The following is a 20,846-nucleotide window of genomic DNA, read 5'->3' on the forward strand; positions in this document are numbered from 1 at the left end:
CCAAGATGCAGCTGTGTGAAGAGTCTGTACAAGGTCATGGTGGCCCGGGCCTGGGGTCTGTCCTAGTGCTGGCGGGGGGAACCAGGGACAGAGGCACAGGCTCAGAGTCACTCCCAGGGCTGGCGCCAGGGGCTCTGTGAGTGAGGCTGGAGCCCACCCCCTGGGTGTGGGAAGAAGCACCTTGATTGTGAGGTCCATTCTCACATCCTCTGTAAATTAGCAAACCCACCTCTCTTCCCCCAGTAAAGCCCCAGACAAAGAGGGGCAGGAAGCCCCCAAAAGGCCTGGCCCTTTGTTAGGGGAAATTATTAATATCCGAAATATGCAGCATGCAGGCCCCCAATCAAAGCCTTTGCAGACACCTGGGCCTCACATTCGAAAGGCTCTAAAGCTCTTTCATATGGCAAGGTCGTGGCAGGAGGGGGTGGGGAGAACCAGGAAATCCTTCCAGCCCGGGCTCCTCCCAACCCAGGTCTTCCTGCTGCAGAGTCACCGGCAGAGAAGGCAGGAGAACAGCTGGCGAGGGAGAGGGGAGTGCTGGTGTGCCTGGTCTGTCCCCAGCTCTGCCGGCCTCAGCTGAGCGACCTTGACCAAGTCTCTTCCCCTCGGTGGGCCTCGGCTTGTCCATACGTACAATGGGGAACGAACTGGTCTTTAAGGGCCTTCCTCATCTTCTTCAACATTCTTCCTCAGCCCCACCCACCCCACAGAGGAGTGAAGTGTCTGAAGCCAGGAGAGCCAGGACGGGGGCAGCTGAGTCTCGGTTTCCTTATCTGTCCAAAGGGAGCTGGAAAGCCCTGTGCTGCCCACCTCATGGCTCTCGGCAGTGAGGAGACAGGGTCAGCAGGATGACCTCACTGGGTTTTATTAACAATAAACCAGCAGAACACAGATGGGTTGGGAGACACCGGGAGAGAGACGGGCGCAGAGGCTGGCACAGCTCCACTGGGGCTCACCGTGTGCAGCAGCAGACCTGCTCGGGCGTGTGCACACCCCATGCTCATCTCTCAGGGAGGGACAGACCCCAGGGCAGCCCCTTCCGGCCCCAGGCCTGGGGGCTCGCTGCCCTCTGCTTTCTGTCTCCACCCCCTCGTGCCTGGGCCCCGTATGTTCTGGAGCACAGTGGGCAGCGACAAGACCAGTCAGCCATGCATGTGGGCCATCTCCAAGTTTCCTAGTTGCCCTGATCATTCACAGCCAAGGAGAATTTCCCAGCAGTGCCTGGAGCTGGGGCATAGAGTGAGGACCACCAGGACAAGGCAGAAGGGAAGAGAGGGGCCCTGAGTCTTGGTTATGGCCCCTCATTCCCATCTCCACAGCTTGTGCGGGTCGGGCATCTCTCCCCTCTGTCGTGGGCATGTCCAGGGCTCCCTACACGGAGGTCCTTCTTCTTTCCCTACCCCTACCTCCCTCACCCTAGCCCGGGCCACCGGCCCTTCTTGCTGCTCTCCACAGGCCCCTCTCCTCCGCCCTGTCCCCCTAGTCTGCCCCAGAACAACACTCCATCTAAAGCACAAACAGATCATGCAAGTCCCCTGCCCACCCCGTGTCCCTGGCTCCCCCTCCCTGGCAGTTTTCATTGCTCCTTGAACCTGCTGTAACCTGGTGACTGCTCCTCCCGCCACTCTTCCTGCTCTGCCCCTGGTCTCTGGCCCAGGCAGGCAGCCCCCTCCTGGCCCCAGGAGGGGAGGGAGAGGCTACAGTGGGATCCAGGCCTCGGCTGGGTCTGCCCCTTACCCAGAGGCCTTCCCCACCCACCTTCCCTCCTCTTCCTCCCTTTCCAAACTTGCCCATCCTCCAGAGCCCTCAGATCCCACCTCCTTCAGGAAACCTGGCCGAGCACCTGAACCCACAGGGGTCGTTCCCCACCTTGACTTGCTAATCCTCGATGCCTGGGGCCTGATGGGGCTCAAGACGCCCTGAGTTTCCCTGACCAACTCAAGATTCTGGCTGTGACGGAGAGTGGAGGGCAGGCTCCCTGAGAAAAGGATGGGGTCTGGGCCCTGCACATGGACGGGAGGGTGGTGAGAGCTGCCCCGTGAGAAAGGGGCCTGGCTGGTCGGGAGGCCTGGGCTTTGGTCTCCCCTGCCAGGAGGCCTCAGGCAAGTCCTCCTTCCCGGCCTCAGCTTCTCCACCTGTGAAACGAGGGCTGAGCTGGGTCATTCTCAGCTTTCTAGTGTGTGTGCACGCACACGCACGCACATGGGGGCAGATTTCAGGAAAGGCAGAGGCCACAAAGAAGGACTTGCATTGGGGCCTGCATCACCATGGCAACCTCCTGAAGCCTCAGGCCTCACAGAATCCTAGAAGGCATAGCTTCCTTTGCACGGGGGCGGGACCTCTGGTCCACCTGCTTCCTTCCTCACATCATGGACTCCTCCTCCTCGGCAATCTCGCGGTCCACCTCAATGGCGGTATTCTCGAAGCTGGTGATGCCCCCGTACTTGCGCATGTGCACCATCAGCGGCTTGGGTGACTGGCTCCCGGCCAGCGTGGCCACGTACATGCCTGTCCGGTTTTCCTCCAGCGATGGGCCCCAGTCCATGGTGGGCCGGCTGGCCTGCTGGAGCCTCTGCAGCAGAGCAAAGACAGCAGTGAAAACAGGTCGTGCTCCAGGAGTGCTTCCTGGGAACGGGCACCTGGCAGAGACCTTCCCACATCAACTGGACTAGTCCTGACAACAACCTCGGGAATGGGAGCTGTGCTGCTCACCCCAGGGAGGGAGTCACATGCCTGTATGAGATTCTTGTTCTGCCAGGAGTCTGGGAGAACTCCTGGTCTGGGTGGCCTTTGAGCACAGAATCTTAGCTGTTTCCTCGTCTGTAACTCGGGATGCATGAGGCCGAGTTAGGGTTGTGCAGGGCACTGGGAACAGAGTAAGGCCCAGCAGACGGTGGCTGTGGTTGTGACTACACGACAGCCAGTGCAGGAGCCCATTCTGGAGCTGAGTTCTACGGAGCTGGCAGCGTGGGGGGAGGAGCCACGCATGGGGAAAACTTGGGGGGTGGTCACCGCTGGCCTTCCACGTCTCGGGCATCTGGCTTCATTCTGACTCTGATGTCTGACCTTTCTCTCGCCGAGCCCCAGTTTCCATGGAAGGAGGTAGCTGACTAAGACGATGACTAAACCCAGACATGCTCGGGTTCTTGCTTCCTCAAACCACATTCCCTGAGCCCTCTGCCCTGCCCCAGACCCTTCAAGGAGGAAACACAACCAACATTAAGTGGAGCCCGGGGGGTGCCTATTCACGGGAGAATGTGTGCAGTGCCCTTAGCCCGGGGCCTAGCACACAGAACCTTTGAAGAGCATCTGACCTCACTGCTCAGGACCCTGCCGAGGGCTCGTGATCGCACTTGGAATGAAATCCTGAGGGCTCGCCACGGCCTGGCCGTCCTGGCCCCTGTCCACCTCCCTGACCTCAGCTCCTGCCACCCGTGCTCCGCCCTGTCTGATCCAGTCACGCTGACCTCTTTGCTGTCCTCAAACACGCCAGCCCCTCCTGCCTCAGGGCCTTTGTGCTAACTGTCCTGCCTGGAATGCTCTCTCCTTAGATTTTGGTAACTGATCCCTTTGTCCATTTGATCAGGTCTCTGCAGGGACTGGAGCACTGGTCCCCGAAGGTGGCGCTGTGGAGCTGGGCAACAGCTCCCCTGCAGCGCTCACCACCCCCCAACAACACGCCTCTCCAACCGGCTGTTAGCAGCTGGGGTGGCGGAGCAGTGGGGAGGCACAGTAAGGCCTGGGAACTGTGAGCTTCTGGGGGCAAGGGGATGGAGCCCATCACCCTGAGCAGCCCCTCTTTCTCCTCCCCTTTTCAGACACCTGACTCTCAAGCAAGGAGACAAATTTCCTGTGGCAGCACAGGTGGGGCTCCTGAGGTTCGGAAAAGGCAAGGGGCTTGCCTTTTCTGAACCTGCCCCCTCAGTAGCCCTGTGTGATACCCAACTTTTCCAACTCTGCCTCCGCAGCAGTTGGAGGCAGAGTAGTGTCTGGACTACTCTGAGAAGCGGCTACAGCCCGCTTCTGAGTGCCTGTCCCGGTGGAGACGGGAAGGTGAGTGAGGGCGGCTGAGGGCCAGCAGAGCTGTATGGAGAGTGGGGGCAGCAGTGTGCCGGCAGCAGGCTGGGGAGGGGGCTGCAGGGTGCAGGAGGCCTGACTTGTAGCCTATTTCAATGGTACAAATATTCCCACCAGTGTCATCCTCAAGCTATGAATGGTTTAATAACTAGCTAACAACATTCCTGAATATTTAATAATCAGCTCTCACGAGGCAGTACTAGCTGGATCCCACGCACATCTGATGGGATGTAGGGGTGGGAGGGGGGTCCCTAGGCTCTCTCTGGGGCCAGCAGGCTCATTTGGCTCTGCTCATGATGACAGCTGCTTGCCACCAGAGGACTGCACACCCATGGCCTGAGAGGTGGAGGTCTCTATGTAAAGAGGGGGCCCTGAGGCTCAGAGAGGGGCAGGATCTCTCTGTGGTCACACAGCCTTACAGCAAGCTCACTACTCCCCTTGCAGATCCCTGCAGGTATCTCCACAAAGCCCTGGCCGTGAGGAGGGCTCATGCTATCATCCCTTTCCCAGGTCACCTGTGGGCCACGGCAGGGCTCCTGGACACAGGAGGAGGGTGACAGCCCACTGCCTGGGGTTCCCCAATGTTGCCATCTGACCTTGAGTTCCAAAGGGAAGCTCTGGGCTGGTGACTACAGTTTAAGTCCTTACTCCTGCCTTACTCACCATGGGACCTTGGGTCCCTTGTCTTCTCCCTAAGACAAGCAGGCATTGGCTGACACTGGTGGGCTTTGGACTGAGCCCCCTCAGTGGCCCTGTGTGATATGAGGGGCCACAGGGCAGGCCTGCCCAGCCTATCTCAGCCCAAGTGGGTCTGAGCTGATTCATAGCTCAGGCTACCGGTTAGACAAATTGCTCTTAAAAGAAGCCTGCAAGGCCCTGGATACAGTGTTAGTGCAAATGTTTTCTGTTTTAGCAGGTGGGCCCAGGGCCAGGCCACAGGTCAGCAAGGCTGGGGGTAGGCAGGGGTACAGCTGACTCACCTCCCAGAGCGAGCCCTCCTCTCGAAGCACAGCCACCAGCATGCCAGCTGGGATCAGGAGGCAGGACAGCAGGCCCATCAGGATGCCCAGCAGCTCTGCCCAGGCTGGGAATCGGTAGCTGCCGTACTCTGAGGGCTGGTACTTGATGATGCTATACACCAGCAGGGCCTGCAGGTAGGGGGCTCCCAGCATCACAGTGGGCCTTGGGCTGGCCCCAGGGCTTACCATAGCCCAGGTCTGAGCTACCTTAAGGCCTGAGAAAGCCCAGCCCAGAGACAGCCAGTGTCTGAGACAGCCCAGTCCTATGAGGTACCAGAGCCAGACCCGAGATGGTCCATGTTTGTTTTGGAGCTTTGGCAAGGCCTGAGCTCTGCTCTGAGCTCACCCAATGCCCAGCCCTGAGACAGCCCAGCTCTGAAGCACCCTAATTTCGGAGACAGCCATCCCTGACCCACTGCAAGCCAAGGCTGAGAGAGGGAAACTTCAAGGCCCCAGCCCTAATGCCTGAGGCCTGAGAGAGCCTCACTCATTTTGTCAACCAAATGCAGGACTAGAGTGGGCACAGACACAAAAGCGGGGGCATCAAGGGGAAGGGGAGCAGAGCTGATCCTGGGGCCCAGCCCACCTCTCGGCTCTGACAGAGGTCCACTCCGGGACAGGGAAGCCCTACCACACTGAATGCCCAGAGGAGCCCTGCTCTTGGCCCTGGGCCCCCAGCCAGCAGCCCTCCCCCACCCCAGTTACCAGGAGCGTGGCTGGAGACAGGAACAGCCAGCAGGCCCTGAAGTAGAGGCCCGGCTTGAAGCCCAGCATCATGTGGATGTCCCGGCAGAACCTCTGGATGCCTGAACGGGGGAGGAGAGGAGGATGGCCCCACCCACAGGCCCCGCCCACACCCAGTAGCCCCTCCTCCACCCCAATGGCCCCCACCAGAAACCCTGGCCCTTGGGACCAGGGACCCAGTTGCTGGGGGGCTCCAGGGTAGACTCCCATCTCCCACTGTGGGGAGCCTCATCTCCACCTCCCCCGGCCCCTCTCACCATATACCCGGGTGACAGCGAGGCACGTGGTGATCACCACCACCATTAGCCCGAAGCTGGCGCTGTAATCGTCTAGAAGGACCAGCCAGTACATGCCCCCCTGGAATACAAGTCACAGCTCTGGGGTCCCTTCCCCACGGCCTGGCTCCCTGCTGCAGCCCCTCGAGCAAGCTGTTGACAGCATGCTGCTGTCCGCCTGCCGGGCCCTCCATACGCATCACCTTATCTGAGTCTCACAGCAACCCTAGGTACAGACCCCGTTCTGCTGATGGTAAAGCAGGTGCAGGGAGGAGAAGCCACTTGTTGTGAGCTTGCTCAGCAAGTTCAGGAGCAAGGCTTGAACTCAGGTCTTTCAGATTCCAAAGCTAGGACTCTGGGTCACAGACCAAGGTGGCCCTTGGGAGAGAGGGCCCCCCCCCAAAGAGGCCAAGGAAATGGGTGGCTTGGGAAATGCATAGCCTGGCCACAGACATTGCTACAGGTGTCCTCCCAGCCTCGCCTACCAGCCACCTGCCCTGCAAAGCCACTCACGTCTGTGGTGAGGACCAGCCCCATCAGGTACATGGCCACACAGATGAGCCCTGAGAACACGGCCTTCTTGGGTCGCAGGTAGTACGGGAACTCATCTGTCACTGCTGTCACAATGGTCTCCAGAAAGGCAAACTGGAGTGGCAGGGGGGAGGAGGGTCAGAGTTCCGCCTCCACCACACACACACACTCATGGATACACACACACAAACATCACACACCAGAGACACACAAACGTACACATGGAAACACATCACACACACACATTGCACATAGACACACACACACACATCCCACACACAGAGGTACACACAGCACACCCACATCACACACACCATGAGGCACCCCTGGTGTGGCCAAGGCTCACCTGACTGTCCAGACCGAGAGTCAGCAGCATGAAGAAGAAGAGGAAGGACCAGAAGGGGGACAGAGGCAGCATGGTCATAGCCTGCGGATAGACGACAAAGGCCAGGCCAGGGCCTGGGCCAAGGGCACACGGGGTCAGCAGCCTGGGGCACGCGGCAGGCCCCACACACATACTCAGACACACGTGGTCGCTTACATCCACGTGGGCAAACCCCAAGGTGCCCACTCACTGCACACCTCTGATACTCTCGGGACTCCTAGGGCGCATGCCAGCATATCGTCAGCGCTCAGTGAGCAGAAGTTGATAAAATAAATGCATTAACGATGAGTACATGAATACACAGGAGACCCAAATACAACACTTCAGTTGAATACGCTTATGTACACAACTACTCACACAAACAACCCCACTAACATATAGGTAAAGCACACGATCACTCACACCATCGATTCGCTTGTACACAGATATCTCAGTACAGCACATGATTCATTGGGACAAGCAAGGTGAGCTACTAAGATGTGACAAAACATAAGACAGTCTCATACAGAAGTTCACGTATCTCCAGACACAGGTCAAATCCACTCATTTGCACACGGCCACCCAGAGACCAGCTAAGACACATTAATTTGTGTGCACATGCACGCACACACTCTCCATGCCCATCTGCAACCTTGCTGGTCCCCACGCAGGCTCACTTTCCCAGCCCTCGACATGCCCTAGGGCCCTTGGCATACCAGGGCCGGGCAGCATGCCCACCTGCTTTGGCAACTTGGTCCACGGGCACACCCAGCTCCTGAGACATGTAGCCCAGCACGGAGAAGATGGCGAAGCCGGCCAGGATGCTGGTGATGGCGTTGCCCAGGGTGACGATGAAGGTGTCTCTGCAGGGAGAAGTCCGGGTGCAGGCTGTGAGCCTCACCCTATGAGGCCCTCCCCAGCTAGCCTCTCTCCTCCCGCTCCGGCCCCCGGGTCCAGTGGGCTGCACTGACCGATAGATGTTCTGGTGGAACGTGTTGTAGGAGGCAAAGGTGAGGAGACCCCCAAAGCCCACACCCAGGGAGTAGAAGATCTGAAGGGCAGCCTCGATCCACACCTGTGGCAGGAAGGATGCAGATGGAGGGCAAAGAGAAGCGGTTGGCACATCATCGTGTACAGGGCCAAGGAGACAGGAGGGAGGAGATGAGGGAGCCGGCTGATTGGTCCAGGGATGGTGTGGGGTAGGGCCTGGCTCACAAGTGACATGGGCCAGGAGCAAGCCCAGCTTCCACGCTTACACTCTGCCTCTCTGGGCCTCAGTTTCCCCAGCTAGGATCTAGAAGGTAATGTCTAAGCTTGGTCTCGTTCTGAAGGATGTAGTTCCTCCTCTAAGTTTTTCAGTAAATTCACATGGACGAGAAGCCCATGTAACCCCTGGACTTCCTTCTCAGAGGCAGAGGGACCTGGGTCTGGACCACAGCGCTACCACTCTCCAGCCTGTAGCTTGGGCAAGCCACCTCACCATCTGGAACAGGGTGGTGGGAGGGTTAAATGACCGCGTGTATGCGAAGTGCTAGGAGTGGGGTCAGGGACAGTCATTTGTCAATGAGTGAGCAATGACAGCCGTCAGCACCATGGTTGTGGTGACCGCTATTCCTCAGGCCTTCCGTGGGGTCTGGGCTCAGACAGATCTGGGTTAGAATCCCAGCTCTGCCGCTTCCTAGCTGCGTGAGTGAGAGCTGACCCCTGACTCTTGGGCCTCCGTTTTCTTCATCTGTAAAACGGGAAGATATTGTTTACTTCACAGGAACATCGAGAAAAATTAACGAAAGAGACAGTGCCAAGCACAGTGCCTGGTCCTGGGGGCTCTCCACGTCTGGGGGTCCTACCCCGGCTCACTCTCTTCCCCAGGGATCCATGTTTCCACTTCCCGGCTCGGGCCTGACTGCCCCCCTCTGCACCCCAGCCCCGAGGCCTCACCTTGGAAGACAACAGGTGGTGGAACTGGGGCGTGAGATAGAACTGGATGCCCTTCCAGGCCCCTGGGAGGGTCACCCCTCGGACCAGCAGCATGACCAGGATGAGGTAGGGGAACGTGGCCGTGAAATACACCACCTGAGAGTCAGTGAGTGGGGACAGGAGGCAGGGTGACTTCCTCTACCCTGCTGCTCCTCAAGAAATCCCCGTCTTACGCCCAAGTCGGGAACAGCCATCAACCTGTGATGCTTCTTTTCCCCTCCCTCCCTTCCTCCTCCTTGCCCTCCACACATTGACCCCATCTGCAAAGTCCTGCCACTGCTTCCCAAGGCTGTCCCCAATCTATCCACTCCCTCCAGCTCCCCTGCTGCCCAGTCCAGGCCACCATCGCCCCTCCCCTGGAGGGTAGAAGAGCCTCCTGCCTCTCACGTCCACTGTCCCCAGCAGACGCACCCCACGTGGTCATCAGCCAGCACGATCCTCAGACATTGCACGTTCCCAGGCCCCCCTCTGCCCTGTCTCTGCCCGTGTCCAAACCTCCAGCCATGCCCTCAGCAGACACCACTGAGTCCTGGCTCCTCACTCCCTCGGCTCGTGCTATGATTACTTCTCCCTTCTTTCTAAACGCTTTCTTCTCTGGTTTCGTAATGGTTCTCTTCCAAGTGGACAACATTTCTGAGCACTTTGCAGAGGGACAAGTTCTAACTTATAAATGATTAAGTAAACCATTCAGGTTTCCAAGTCCTTCTGAAACAGCTTTATGGCCTTCCTGCCCTTTATAACCTAAAGTGGACACCTGTGGCTCTGTCTGCTCAATATCTCATTGACCTTCTTTGGATAAGAGTCCCCTGACTTTCCCTACCCCACCTGACTTCATTCCCAGCTCTGGGGATGGGCCCGTGACCCAGGCCCTGCACTCCACCTTCCTGGCCACAGTGACTGGTTCAGGGATTGGTACTGCAACCCAGCTTACCCAGTGGGGCTCACTTCTAGGATTTTGCAAACTGGGGAAGGGGAGAACCCTTCCCTAAGCAGGTACAGTGTAGCCCAGAGCTACTGGGACAACCACATGAAGAATGAAGCCTGAGAAGGAAGCCACTCCAGAGGAAAGCACTGCTGATAGGCTGCAAGAACCACATTCCTAATAATATTAATTGAAGCCCTAGATCCAGCCATGCCTGAAGCACACACTCTGGACTTTCCAATTGAGTGTGACAACTGCATTCTGGTCACTGGCATCTCAAAGAGCTCTGACTCATATAACCACCCTCAAAGCATTCAAGGAACACCCGCTGAGCCCTTTCAAAGTGCCAAGCACTGGGTAAGGATACAAACTTGAATAACAGCTAGGTCCTGCCCTTGGCAAGTTTCTAGTCTAGTGAACCAGCCTAGCCACTGCCATCCTTACCTCCACGTCTTTCTTCAGGCAGCGTCCCCCTCCATCCCCAGCTCCGTGCCCTTTCCCTTCCCCTCTTCCCAGTTGAAGTCTACTCATCCTCTTAGGTTCGATCCACGCCCTGCCTCCTCCAGGAAGCCCTCACCCCTCCCAGCCCCTCAGGCCTCTGGGCCCCTCAGACCTCACCTTGCCTGAGGACTTCACGCCCTTGAGGATACAGAGGAACACGATGACCCAGGCGAGCAGCAGGCAGAGGCAGAGGTTCCAGCGGATCTCCCCGGGGCTGCCGATGCCCCGGCTGCCTTGGATGTGGAGGACATATCGGCTGTGGGAGATGAAGGTCTCAGTGTCCTCTGGTCGCACCGCCACACTCCACTGATGGGAGGAAAGCCGTGGCCAGCCTGCGAGGCAGTCCTGGCTAGTTTCCCTTTGATTCTGGTCTGCCCTCTGACCAGCTCTGCATCCAGGAGGCTGACCTCCACAGATCCCTGTCCCAGGCTGCCTTCATGCTCCATTTCCACTTGGGTCTGGGTTAGTGGGAAGCAGCAGCAGGAGACTGGAGGCTGGGAGGAGTGAGAGGTCGGGGTATATTTGTACACACACATGTCCATGGGCCTATGCACAAGTGAGTGCAAGCACACCATCAGCAGGCCCGGCTGTGACTGCCTTTTTCCATAGCAAGCTATTACTGGGCAGGCTTTCCTCCAAGGCTCCAAACCTCCCTGGTTCCACTACCCCCAGTCCCCCCGCTGCCCCCTTAGCTCAGGGGTGGGACGGCCGACCCTCTAGCTAAGTCCTGATGCCTCACCTCTCTGTGTGCATTGCCTCACCTCTGTAAGGTCCCCCCACTACACTCCCTTTGCTGAAGCCTTGTGAGAGTACTGCCTGCTTTCTGCCCGAGCTCCCACTGATGCAGGGGGCTGTGGTGTTTCTGTGGAGACCCCAGCAGCCGCTGGACCCTGCATGTTTTTCGGCTTTAAGCTGCAGACCCAGGCTCATCCTTTCCCACTGGTCAGATGTACTCCTTGGCAGGTAGATGCACTTTGGATGGACTTTAGACAGGCGAATGGATGAACTGCATAATAAATGCAGGTTGGAGACTAAAATATGTCAAGACATGGGGTCCACTTGGGGGAAGATTCCTAAGAGCAGCCCTTGGCAAGGGAAGATTTGGGGGTGTCTGGTCTGCCAATGATCCTCTGGTCAGTCAGTGGTTCCTACCCAGAGACCAGGCTACTCTGGAATGTTCCAGAACAGGATCAAGCATCAAGGTTCCTTGGTTCCAGGACTGCCTTTTCCACCAAGCACTGGGCAAGCCTCTCTGTTTTCTCAGCTGCAAAGTGGGGCTTTGGGACAGGCCGATGAGTGGTGACGCCCCACACCTGCCACTCATGGGGGCTCGCAATCTGCCTGGCTCTGTGGCAGGGTCTCACCTGCATTACCTGTGTGACCCTCACAACAGTCCCTTCCTCTACCATAGTCCTTTCTCTCCTATTAAGCCAACCAGAGAGGGTCCTTACTATGTGGTCCTGGCTGATGTTACGTTCTTTATCTACTAATGACAGTTGCTGCTCAGTAAGTAGTAATTGAAAGAATGAATAAATACATGAGTGACTGGCTGGATGACACCCTGTAAAGCAGGGACTATTGTCATCCCCTCTTACAGAGGTGGAAGCTGAGACTCCAAAAGGTTACCATTACTGTTATCATCATCATCATCACCATCACCACCATTACCATCAGCTAGCGTTGACTGAGCACTTGCTACCCACCAGGCTGAAGGCAAAGTTTACGTGCCTTCTTTTCTCTCATCCTCCTGGCAGCCCTCTGAAATACTCTCATCATATCTGCGCTACAGATAAGGCATCCGAAGCCAAATACATTGCTCAAGGTCGCAGAGCTGGTCAGGTAACGAGCTGGGATTAGAACCCAGAGTCCACGGGATACTGGCCGCTCTGCGGTGCAGGCTGGGCCCCTGGGGGACACGGGTTCGTTCCCACCCTCCCCCGACCCCACGGGGCCCGGGCCCCCCAGACCTCCAGTACTCCTCGCTGGGGCTGACGGTGCCGGTGAGGTTGAGGGGCAGGACCCCGTTGCCGTCCTTGGAGCCTCTGTGCTCCAGGCAGAGGGCCGTGTTCCACCAGTTGCCACAGTGCTGCCAGGGCAGGTCGCTGGTGAGGGAGGCGAAGAGGTAGAAGAGGACGTAGGCGATGATCATGTTGTAGTAGATGGCCACCAGGCCCACGATGAGCAGCATGGCTGCGCCGGCACCTGGCGGGGGGGACGGGTGCTACCCTCAGGCCAACGCTTCCCGTGGGCCAGGCCGTGTCTCCTCTGCGAAGCCATCCCTTTCTGGAGGTTGAGAGGAACAACTGCCCTGCCTCCCCCAGGCCCAGACCACCCCGGGGACCACGGAGGCCTCACCTTTGAAGAGGGGGCTGATTTTCCAGACAGCCAGGGGCCCCAGGCTGGAGAACTGGCCCAGGGAGAGCTCGAGAAAGAAGAGGGGGATGCCGCAAATGGCCAGCATGAGGAAGTAGGGCACAAGAAAGGCACCTGCGAGGAGGAGGGAGGGTGGGTAGGGTCTCAGTGGGCCGCCCCCGCCCCAAGGCCCAGCTCCAGCCCTGCCCCTCCCCTGACCAGTGGCCACTGCCTGCGACCTGAGAGAGAATTTCTCCTGTGGCTTGGGATGTCTTTTTCTTCTTCTTCTTCTTCTTCTTTAACCACCAATCACTGAGGGCCCAGGGAAGGGCAGAGGGGATTCACTCACCTCTGTAGCCCCAGCGCCCAGGCCAGGGCTGGGCTCAGAGCAGACACTGAGCAAGTGAATGAACAGATGAGTGAGTGAATGAGTGAGTTCCCTGTCGAAGAAAGTGCATACTCCTCATTGTAGAAATCAGCCCTCCGATCTCCCTGCCTTTCCCTTCCCCGCCTTGCCACCTCAGATGCTTGCAGCTGCCACCTGCGGTCCCATGCGCCCGGCATCCCTTCCCCCTTCCTTCTCATATTGGCAGCCGACTCCTTCAGAGAACTTCCCACCACCATATGGCTCTGGAGGGGCTGCCAGTCAGGCCAGCCAACCCCTGCCCACCTCCTGAGGGGCACATATCTCAGGTCGGGCCAACTAGAGACCTTCCCTGGGATTCTAAGTAGATTTATTCAGAGACGGCGGTTCTGAGGGTGAAGTCATCCCAGAGTTGTCTCTGGCCACCCCGACTGTAAGGATGAAGCCTGTCCCAGGAAAAAATGAGGTCAGCACGCAGAGGGAAGGAGTCAGGAAGTGGGTGGGGGTGAGGATGGGAGCAGGGAGGACTGGGGATGTTATGGAGCGCCCAGAGCCTCAGCGGCCAGCTCCGGTCCTCCGCTTCCCGGCCGCATCGGTGCATCTGTCCTTGCTTCCTCCAGTTCTATTTGGATTTCTGTCTCCCTGCCAACATGCACTTCTTCCATGAGTTTGGTAGAGGTGGAAGAGATATGGAGTGCTGGTGGGCGTGCATTGGCTCTGCAGAAGACAGTCCTGGGTGGGCTGTTGGGTTGGCCACTGTGTGACCTTGGGCAAGGAACCCGGCCTCTCCAAGCTCAGGCTTCCCCATCAGGACAACGGTGCCCACCCAGGAGGGCTGCCATCAGGGTTAATGGAGACAGGCGTGGGGACCCCATGCCCAGGGCTGGCAGATGGTGAGTGCTCAACCCCAGCTAGTTAATAAGACTTAGAACGGTCACTTGATGGAGAAGCAGGGACATCAGAGAATCTGTTTCAGATGGGAGACTCTGTGTTTGCCATCACAATGGAAGGAACCGGGAGCGGAGCACAGATTGAAGATTCACGAGCAGGAATTATTGATAGAACAAGATTCTGGAGGAGGTGAGGGGGGTGGAGGTGGGGAGAATACTGAGAGTTTAGTGATCACTGACAGGCAGATACAGCTCTGTATCATGAAGCAGAGGCAGCCCCCTGCCCATCGCTCAGGGCCCAGGAAGTCCCAGTGCTTAGGACTCACTGTGTGGGTACCCACGCTGGGACCGAGGGAGGGAGGAGGGGCCTGGGTGACGAAAAGGGACAAGGCAGGTGAGCTCCCTCTTTCCAGCCCCAGGTTGCTATGAAACCACTTTCAATTAATTCTGTTCAAGGTCAAAGAGGAGACGGTGGCTAAGGCCACTTCAAACCTCAGTCCACCCGGAGCCTTGACTCATCACCGGGCAGTGAGCACAGGCCCATACCTCCTCCGTTGGTGTAGGCTCGGTAGGGGAAGCGCCAGACGTTCCCCAGGCCCACACAGTAGCCGATGCAGGACAGCAGGAAGTCCAGCTTGCCTGTCCAGTTCCCCCTGTCCGCAGCAAAGTCCACATCCAGGTCTACATCCCCCTGGTCACTGGGGGTCATCAGCAGGTCTGGGGTGACAGGCTGCCAGTAAAAGAGACCAAAAGGGTGGAGGAGAAAGGGGAGGTCAGGTTGGAACTGCAACCACTAACACAAGCCCATGGACTTGACCAGGGCTACAGGACAGATCGTCTGTTGGTTCGGACGATCGATTTCTCTCAGCTGGGGGAACGTGGTCCACATTCAGGAACTCCTTGAGATTTCAGGTGACTGCAAACTCATGGGACCAGCAGGGTGGCTCAGGCACTCAGAAAGCTACCTTGCTCTTAGTTTGGCTAACACAGAGGTGCAATCAAGGGATGGCCCTGTTTTGAAGATGATGACAATGACGACAACGATCATAACGATGGTCACCATGTATTGAGCACTGACCATGTGCTCGCTGCACTCAACATTTTTACTCACGTTACCTGATTTCATTCTTACCTGTGAGCTAAGTGTTCATCTAAGCTCCAATTTAACGACGGGGAGAACCAAGGGCCGAAGAGGGGCCCCGACACACCTGAGGTGTTTACAAGGCCGGCAGTGGGAGAGCTGGGTCTCGAGCCCAGAGCTCACCCCCGTCCAAGCCCATGTCTTCACACACCAGCACTGAAGTTTTGTTCCTCCCTTCTGGGCACCACCTTCTAAGACAGACACAGACAGTTTGGCGCGTGTCCGAAGGGCAGGTGGCCAAACTGGAGGTTGTTCAGGAAAAGCGGTTACGTGAGGACAAGAGGAAGGAGCTGGGATCCCTGAGCGTGAGAAGAGAGGGCTGGGAGGGACCCTGGACTCCCCTGGAAGAAGGACTGCATTTACGTTCAAGGGGCCTACAGAGGGCTGTGCATGTCAGTTCCTGGGCAGGAAGTTGCTACTTAAGCACCAATCTGTCTCACAAGGTCATAATCTTGCTGTCACTGGTGGACAGATGTATGCGCAGAGGCGAAAGGAGGCCAGCTGTCCCCAAGGCCCCTCCTGTGACTCAAAGAGGGTGGGGACGTCCACTGGGCATTCTCCCTCCAGGCTAGGGCTAGGAGCTGGGTCAGCTGCTTGGAATCTTGGCCCCGAGCGATGTGAGTTAGCGTGTCCATGGGCCGTCTGGGCTTAGGGCCTGGGAAGAACACCAGAGATCCTAGGATGACCACCTGAAACTCAGACAGCAGTTTCTAGAAGCGACTGCAGGAATGGGTCAGGAGAAAGGGGGAGCCACAGCTCTCCTGTTGCCTCTGTAAGTCTCGCCTTATGGCAGGGAAAGATGGACTTGCAAAGAAGGCAAATGGCCGGATGACGCCGATGTTTTTCAGAGAGAAGGGACTGCCTGCTCCCTGCTGAAGGATGGTTGGGGGAACAGTGACTCCTCTGGGCTGGGAGTTGGGGGAGCACAGCTCCAGTCCCACGTCTGTGCCAATTCACTGTAAGACTTTGGGAAGGAGTCTTCTGAGCCTCAGTTTCCCCATTGGGGAAAGCTGGGTTAACACGAGGTAAAACGGAGAGATCCGTTTTTACTTGTTGGGATTCTTCAATGGCCCAATAAGCACTGGGACTCTCGAAATAGGGGCTGGCATAGACAGTGTTTTCCAGTCCTGTTTAAGGAAAGGGTCTCAAGGAGTGGGCCTACTAGCATATACCTGGGGAAATGCAGGTCTAGACAATCTCCGTCTAACAGTCTTCCCGCTCTGATTTGTGAGGCAAGGTTCTCCACAGAGACTTCACTGGAGACTCACGCGGCGGTTGAGGACCAGACCTGGTTCACGCCCAGAGGCTCAGGACATTGCTGCACCCAGGGGCTCAGGACATTGCCGCGACCAGGTTTGTGTGTTCCCCTAAAATTGCCCCTCCTGGCACCAGACCAAGCAGGTGTCTTCACACAAATCAGGTGGCGACGGAGAAGGATTTGCTGGGGATTTGTCATATGAGCATTGCTGGGGCGAAGAGTGCAGGAGTCACAGGACTGGAGGTGTCTGGCTGTGGTGACAGGGTTGGTATATTAGGCTCTGGTGGCAGAAACAGTGTTGGGCTGACTCTCAGTGACAGTGACGACAGTCGGGGTGGTCCTGCCTGAGGCTAGCTTTTGGACCAGGGCAGCCTGGCATGATTATGAGTGATGGTGGCAACAATGAAAAAGCTGCTTTTCAAGTAACTGGGCTCCCAGGGGTGGAACAACTATGTGCCTGGCGGTTCTTCAGCTGTGACCTTGGGCACTCGGGGGCTAGGGCAGTAGCAGCCCTCAGACCCATCTGAAACCTGCCCCTTCCCCTCATGCCCTTGCCCCCAAGGCTCTCTCACCAGCCCTCTGGAGCTGCTCCCTCCTAGGTGAGCTGCAGGAGGGATGAGGTAGGGCCAGCTGACACTGGTACCGGGTGGTGAGGCAGGCCTGTCACCCAGTGGGTCCCCAGCCCCATCCAGGCCAGCTGGCAGGAAGGCCCGGTAGTGAGGTTCCTCTGATCCCTCCTGAGAAGCTGCTGCCCTTTCTATGTTCACAGAGCGGGTCCTAGCTCTCTGTTTCCATGGTGACAAGAGTTCCAAGAGCAGGATGCTGCCAGCTCTCTGTCCCCTCCTTCTCCAATCAGAAGGAAACCTGTTTCTGCTCCTGGGGCAGGGGATGGGGTCCTCCAAAGCTGAGCCAATGTGCAGCCCACCTGGAGTCCCCACCCCCCCGCCCCTGGAGGGAATCCCAGGAGCTGGAACAGAGGCTGGAACAGTCAGAAGACAGAGGAAAGCAGGGGCAGGGCTGGAAGCTTAATGAGTCAGTTCACACTTCCACCTGGGTGTGAGGTTCCCACCCCAGACACCCCCACTCCCTACCCAGAGTCACACAGGAACACACCTGAGTTTGGCAGACCTGCACCCCTCTTTTAGGGACCAGCAGATACAGATCACCAGTGCACCAGGGGCTGGCAGAGGCAGGACAGCCCAAGCCAAGGCTCTCATACCTTCTTCAGGGTGAGAGAGACAGACAATGGTTCATCACTGTGCAGACGAGACAACTGAGTTTCAGGGACAGGAAGGGAGGAGCCCAAGGTCAAACAGTAAGTCAAGGGCAGAGCAAGGCCGGGACCCAGACCCCTGACTCGGAGCCCATACTCACTGCTGATACCTGGCATTTCCTGCCTCCCTGCCCCCTCTCCCTCAGACCAAGGGAGGGTACTCTGAGGCTAGGTGGCCCCTCCTGTTGCTCTGCTGGTCCTAGGTTGCTCAGCTCACCTTCAGGAAAGCAGTGAGCTGCACCCCTGTATGCCTTGGTTTCCTGGTCTATAAAGTGGGGATAACGAGCCCTAGCTTCCAGAATTGTTGGGGGATTGTATGAGATAAAGCTTCCCACAACAGGGCTATTTACATAATGCATGGCCCTGTGGCAGTGAGGGGCAGGGGTTCTTGTGGGGAGGGACAGGAAAGGGAAGAGAGGAGGAGAATGGAAAAGAACCAGGCAGAACTGAAGCCCAAGAGACCCACGAATGACCCTAAGAAGTGACTCACTTCAGGGATAAGAAGGACCCACCTATCACAGTGGTTCCACAAAGCTGCCCAAGGGCAGAGAGCTTGAATAAATGGGGGAGGCCTGTGGCGGGGGGCGTGGTCAATAACAGCAGGCCCTATGGACCGCACCTGTGACGGGAAAGCCTGCTTCGGTGCTCTGACACCGAGGATGGATGGACAATGGTCCAGGTTCCAGAATGGACTTGCCACAGACTGAGTCCAGGGCACCTGCAGAAATAGTAGCCTGGAGTTCTGACTCCTTGGCTGGGACTGCTACTTTTAAGCCCAAAGCCAGAACACTTGCCCCACCACTCTCCCTCCCCATGCCCATACCACTTGGCTGGGAGGGCCACCCCACAGGACCAGGTGTGGGGGGGCGCTGAGGTCTGGGCCCAGGGCCCCAGGATTTGGCTGCTTCTCTCCTGCCAGCTCTCACCCCCATATTCCTTAGGGCTCCAAGTTCCTCACTCCATGCCTTTGCCTCCTTCTCCTGCAGAGGGGCAGCCTGGGGTCTTAGCAGGGACACTACAGCTGCCAGGAGGAGGAAGGGAGCGGGGAGGAAGCAGGTCGGGGGCTCTGCAGGCAGGAGCGCGGGCAGGAAAGCCTGCGCCCCTGCTGGATCTCAGGGGCTGCTTCAGCTTAAGAGTAACCAGAGGAGGCCTGGGCCCACGCCTCCACCCACTACCCCGAAATTTGTCCTGTTCCAGGCTACTGCTCAGTTATTCTAACACACATGCCCCCCACCCCACCAGCCTCTGGGGAAAATGGGAGGGGGATTGGAGAGGGGTGGGTGCCTGGCCCCAGCCACCCCTACCTTTCACCTCCTGTGGTTGCAGACACCTGTTCGTAGGACCTGGTGTAATGAACCCCAGGCCCAATTACACTACATCCCAACCCTCAGACTGGGGTGGGGTGGTATGGGGTGGCACAGACCGTGACCCCACCTCCCCTCCTCTGCCCGGTGCAATTCAGGACAGCCCGGCTTCTCCCAGAGCTCTGAGCTGGGACCAGGTGCCCTCCCTACCTCCCTAGGGCCTCAATGGGGGCGGGCCTCTGCACCCCTTTCTCAGGTGCGCCCCTACTCCGCCCTCGTGCCCTACCTTTCGGAGTTTAGCTCCCTGGAGCTTCTTCATCTTGATGGGCAGGTTGCTGGGGCTTCCTGGCTCGGCTTCCCTTCAGCGCAGAGAGCTAGCGAGAGAGCGGGAGCTGTGTCGCCGGCTGGCAACGCGTCTTTGCCCCGGCGGCTGCCGCGCACCGGCTGCAGGGGGGGCGGCGGGGCGGGGGGAGCCGCGAGCGCAGGCGCTGCCGTCTGTCGGCTGCGGGCGTAGGGTGCTGGCCGGGCGCTGCCACCGCTTGCTTGCCGCTCTCTACGCAGGGCTGGAGGCTGGGGAGGGGTGCACAACTGCGCCCGCGTAGACACCCAGACAGACAGACAGCAGAGGGGTGGAGGTGGGGGGGATGCGCGCCCCCTCGTGCAGAGCTGTGATTGGAGGGGCCAAGCGCGTAAGGAGTGGTGGGGTGGGGGTGGGGGGTTGTGAGGGAAACCCTTGAAGGTTTGGAGGCCTCGATCAGTCTCCTGCATGACCTTGGGCAAATTACTTGCCCTCTCTCGGCCTCTCTTTCTCCAGCTGGGCAACGAGGAGGGCAGGCTATATGCCCGGGAACACTAACAGGCAGTGGTCGGTTCCAGCATCCGGGGTCCTCCTCTCCTGGCTGTGTGACACCTTGTCCACATGGCTTAACCTCCCCGCACTGCCACTTCTTCGTCTGGAAAATGGGGATAAGAATCTTATTCCCTTAAGGAGGATGTGAGGAATTCAGGAAGATGGTGCACGGAAAACATTTAGCATGGGGCCAGGCACGCAGTAGGGGCTCGGTTAACATCCATTGACAGACCATGGGTTGCCCTTTCCCCTGAAAAAAGAAAAACCACCATCAGTCGGATACGTATCCGACCATCCAATCCGTCGGTGTTCACTGCGCACCTGAAGTGAGCCAGATCCCGCCCTGACTGGTGTGTCTCCGTTGGCTGGGCATCATCCTGCAAAACAAAAGGTCACGTGCTTGCTTCCCAGTCGCTGTTTCTTGCTCACATCCATGTTCCTCTCCCTCTCTTTCTTCCTCCCTTTCCCTCTCTAAAAATAAATAAGTAAATAAGTCTTTTTAAAAAATAAATAAAATAAAGTGTGCCAGATCCTGCCCTAGATCTTCTTTCCTCCACACAGTGGCCTGGAGAGGCATTGCCCCATCTTACAGATGAGGAAACCGAAGCACAGAAAGGCGAAGTCACGCACTCAGGGTCACAAGGCTAGTGAATGACACCGGGGACAGAGGCAGGCGTGGCAGACCTTCCAGGCCAGTGGCAGTCCTGAGCACTCCTCTTTTTCTTGGGATGAGGGTAAAACAGGGAGGTTTGGGCAAGGAAAAGGGACAGGACGAGGGGTCCTGTGTTGAGGTCCTGTGACTTAGCTCATGAGCGCCTGGGCTCCTGTGCAAGCGCAGTAGGGCCGTGGCGACATCAGGGCTGCACGTCTGTCAAGTGTGCCATCAACCAGCCCTTGCCTGGCTGACCTCTTAGAAGGCTGTGGGGGTCCCCTGAGCCTGTGGCTAAGATGGGAAATCACTAGCTAGAGTGACTGTGTGCACTGGTGTGTGGGACTGAACCAGT

At 57.8% G+C, this 20,846-nt stretch overlaps 1 protein-coding gene across 1 annotated transcript; it reads right to left on the reverse strand.

The window, feature by feature from the left end:
• Positions 1 to 867: 867 nt before the first annotated feature.
• Positions 868 to 19,389, reverse strand: SLC6A7 (solute carrier family 6 member 7). The gene is made up of 14 exons (XM_045825517.1): positions 19,279 to 19,389; positions 14,563 to 14,746; positions 12,766 to 12,897; positions 12,378 to 12,612; positions 10,528 to 10,666; positions 8,949 to 9,083; positions 7,982 to 8,085; positions 7,749 to 7,873; positions 6,993 to 7,105; positions 6,629 to 6,760; positions 6,098 to 6,197; positions 5,802 to 5,902; positions 5,058 to 5,225; positions 868 to 2,572 (listed from the first exon to the last, which is right to left on the reverse strand). The coding sequence occupies exons 1-14, from the start codon at positions 19,309 to 19,311 to the stop codon at positions 2,363 to 2,365; spliced, it is 1,911 nt and encodes a 636-aa protein (XP_045681473.1). The 5' UTR covers positions 19,312 to 19,389; the 3' UTR covers positions 868 to 2,362.
• Between the last annotated feature and the right edge of the window lie 1,457 nt (positions 19,390 to 20,846).

Source organism: Phyllostomus hastatus, unplaced genomic scaffold (genome assembly GCF_019186645.2).
Source record: "Phyllostomus hastatus isolate PE091 unplaced genomic scaffold, TTU_PhHast_1.1 phas_contig_150, whole genome shotgun sequence".
NCBI lineage: Eukaryota > Metazoa > Chordata > Mammalia > Chiroptera > Phyllostomidae > Phyllostomus > Phyllostomus hastatus.

Bases quoted from the DNA above. Each gene is read 5' to 3' on its own strand.
- SLC6A7 (XM_045825517.1), bottom strand. From the start codon at position 19,311: ATGAAGAAGCTCCAGGGAGCTAAACTCCGAAAG. The intron at 6,198-6,628 runs GTGAGTGGCTTT...CTTGTATTCCAG, and splicing joins GGCTGGTCCTCACCACAGAC to GGGGGCATGTACTGGCTGGT. The intron at 2,573-5,057 runs GTGAGTCAGCTG...GCTCTGCTGCAG, and splicing joins AGGAGGGCTCGCTCTGGGAG to AGGCTCCAGCAGGCCAGCCG.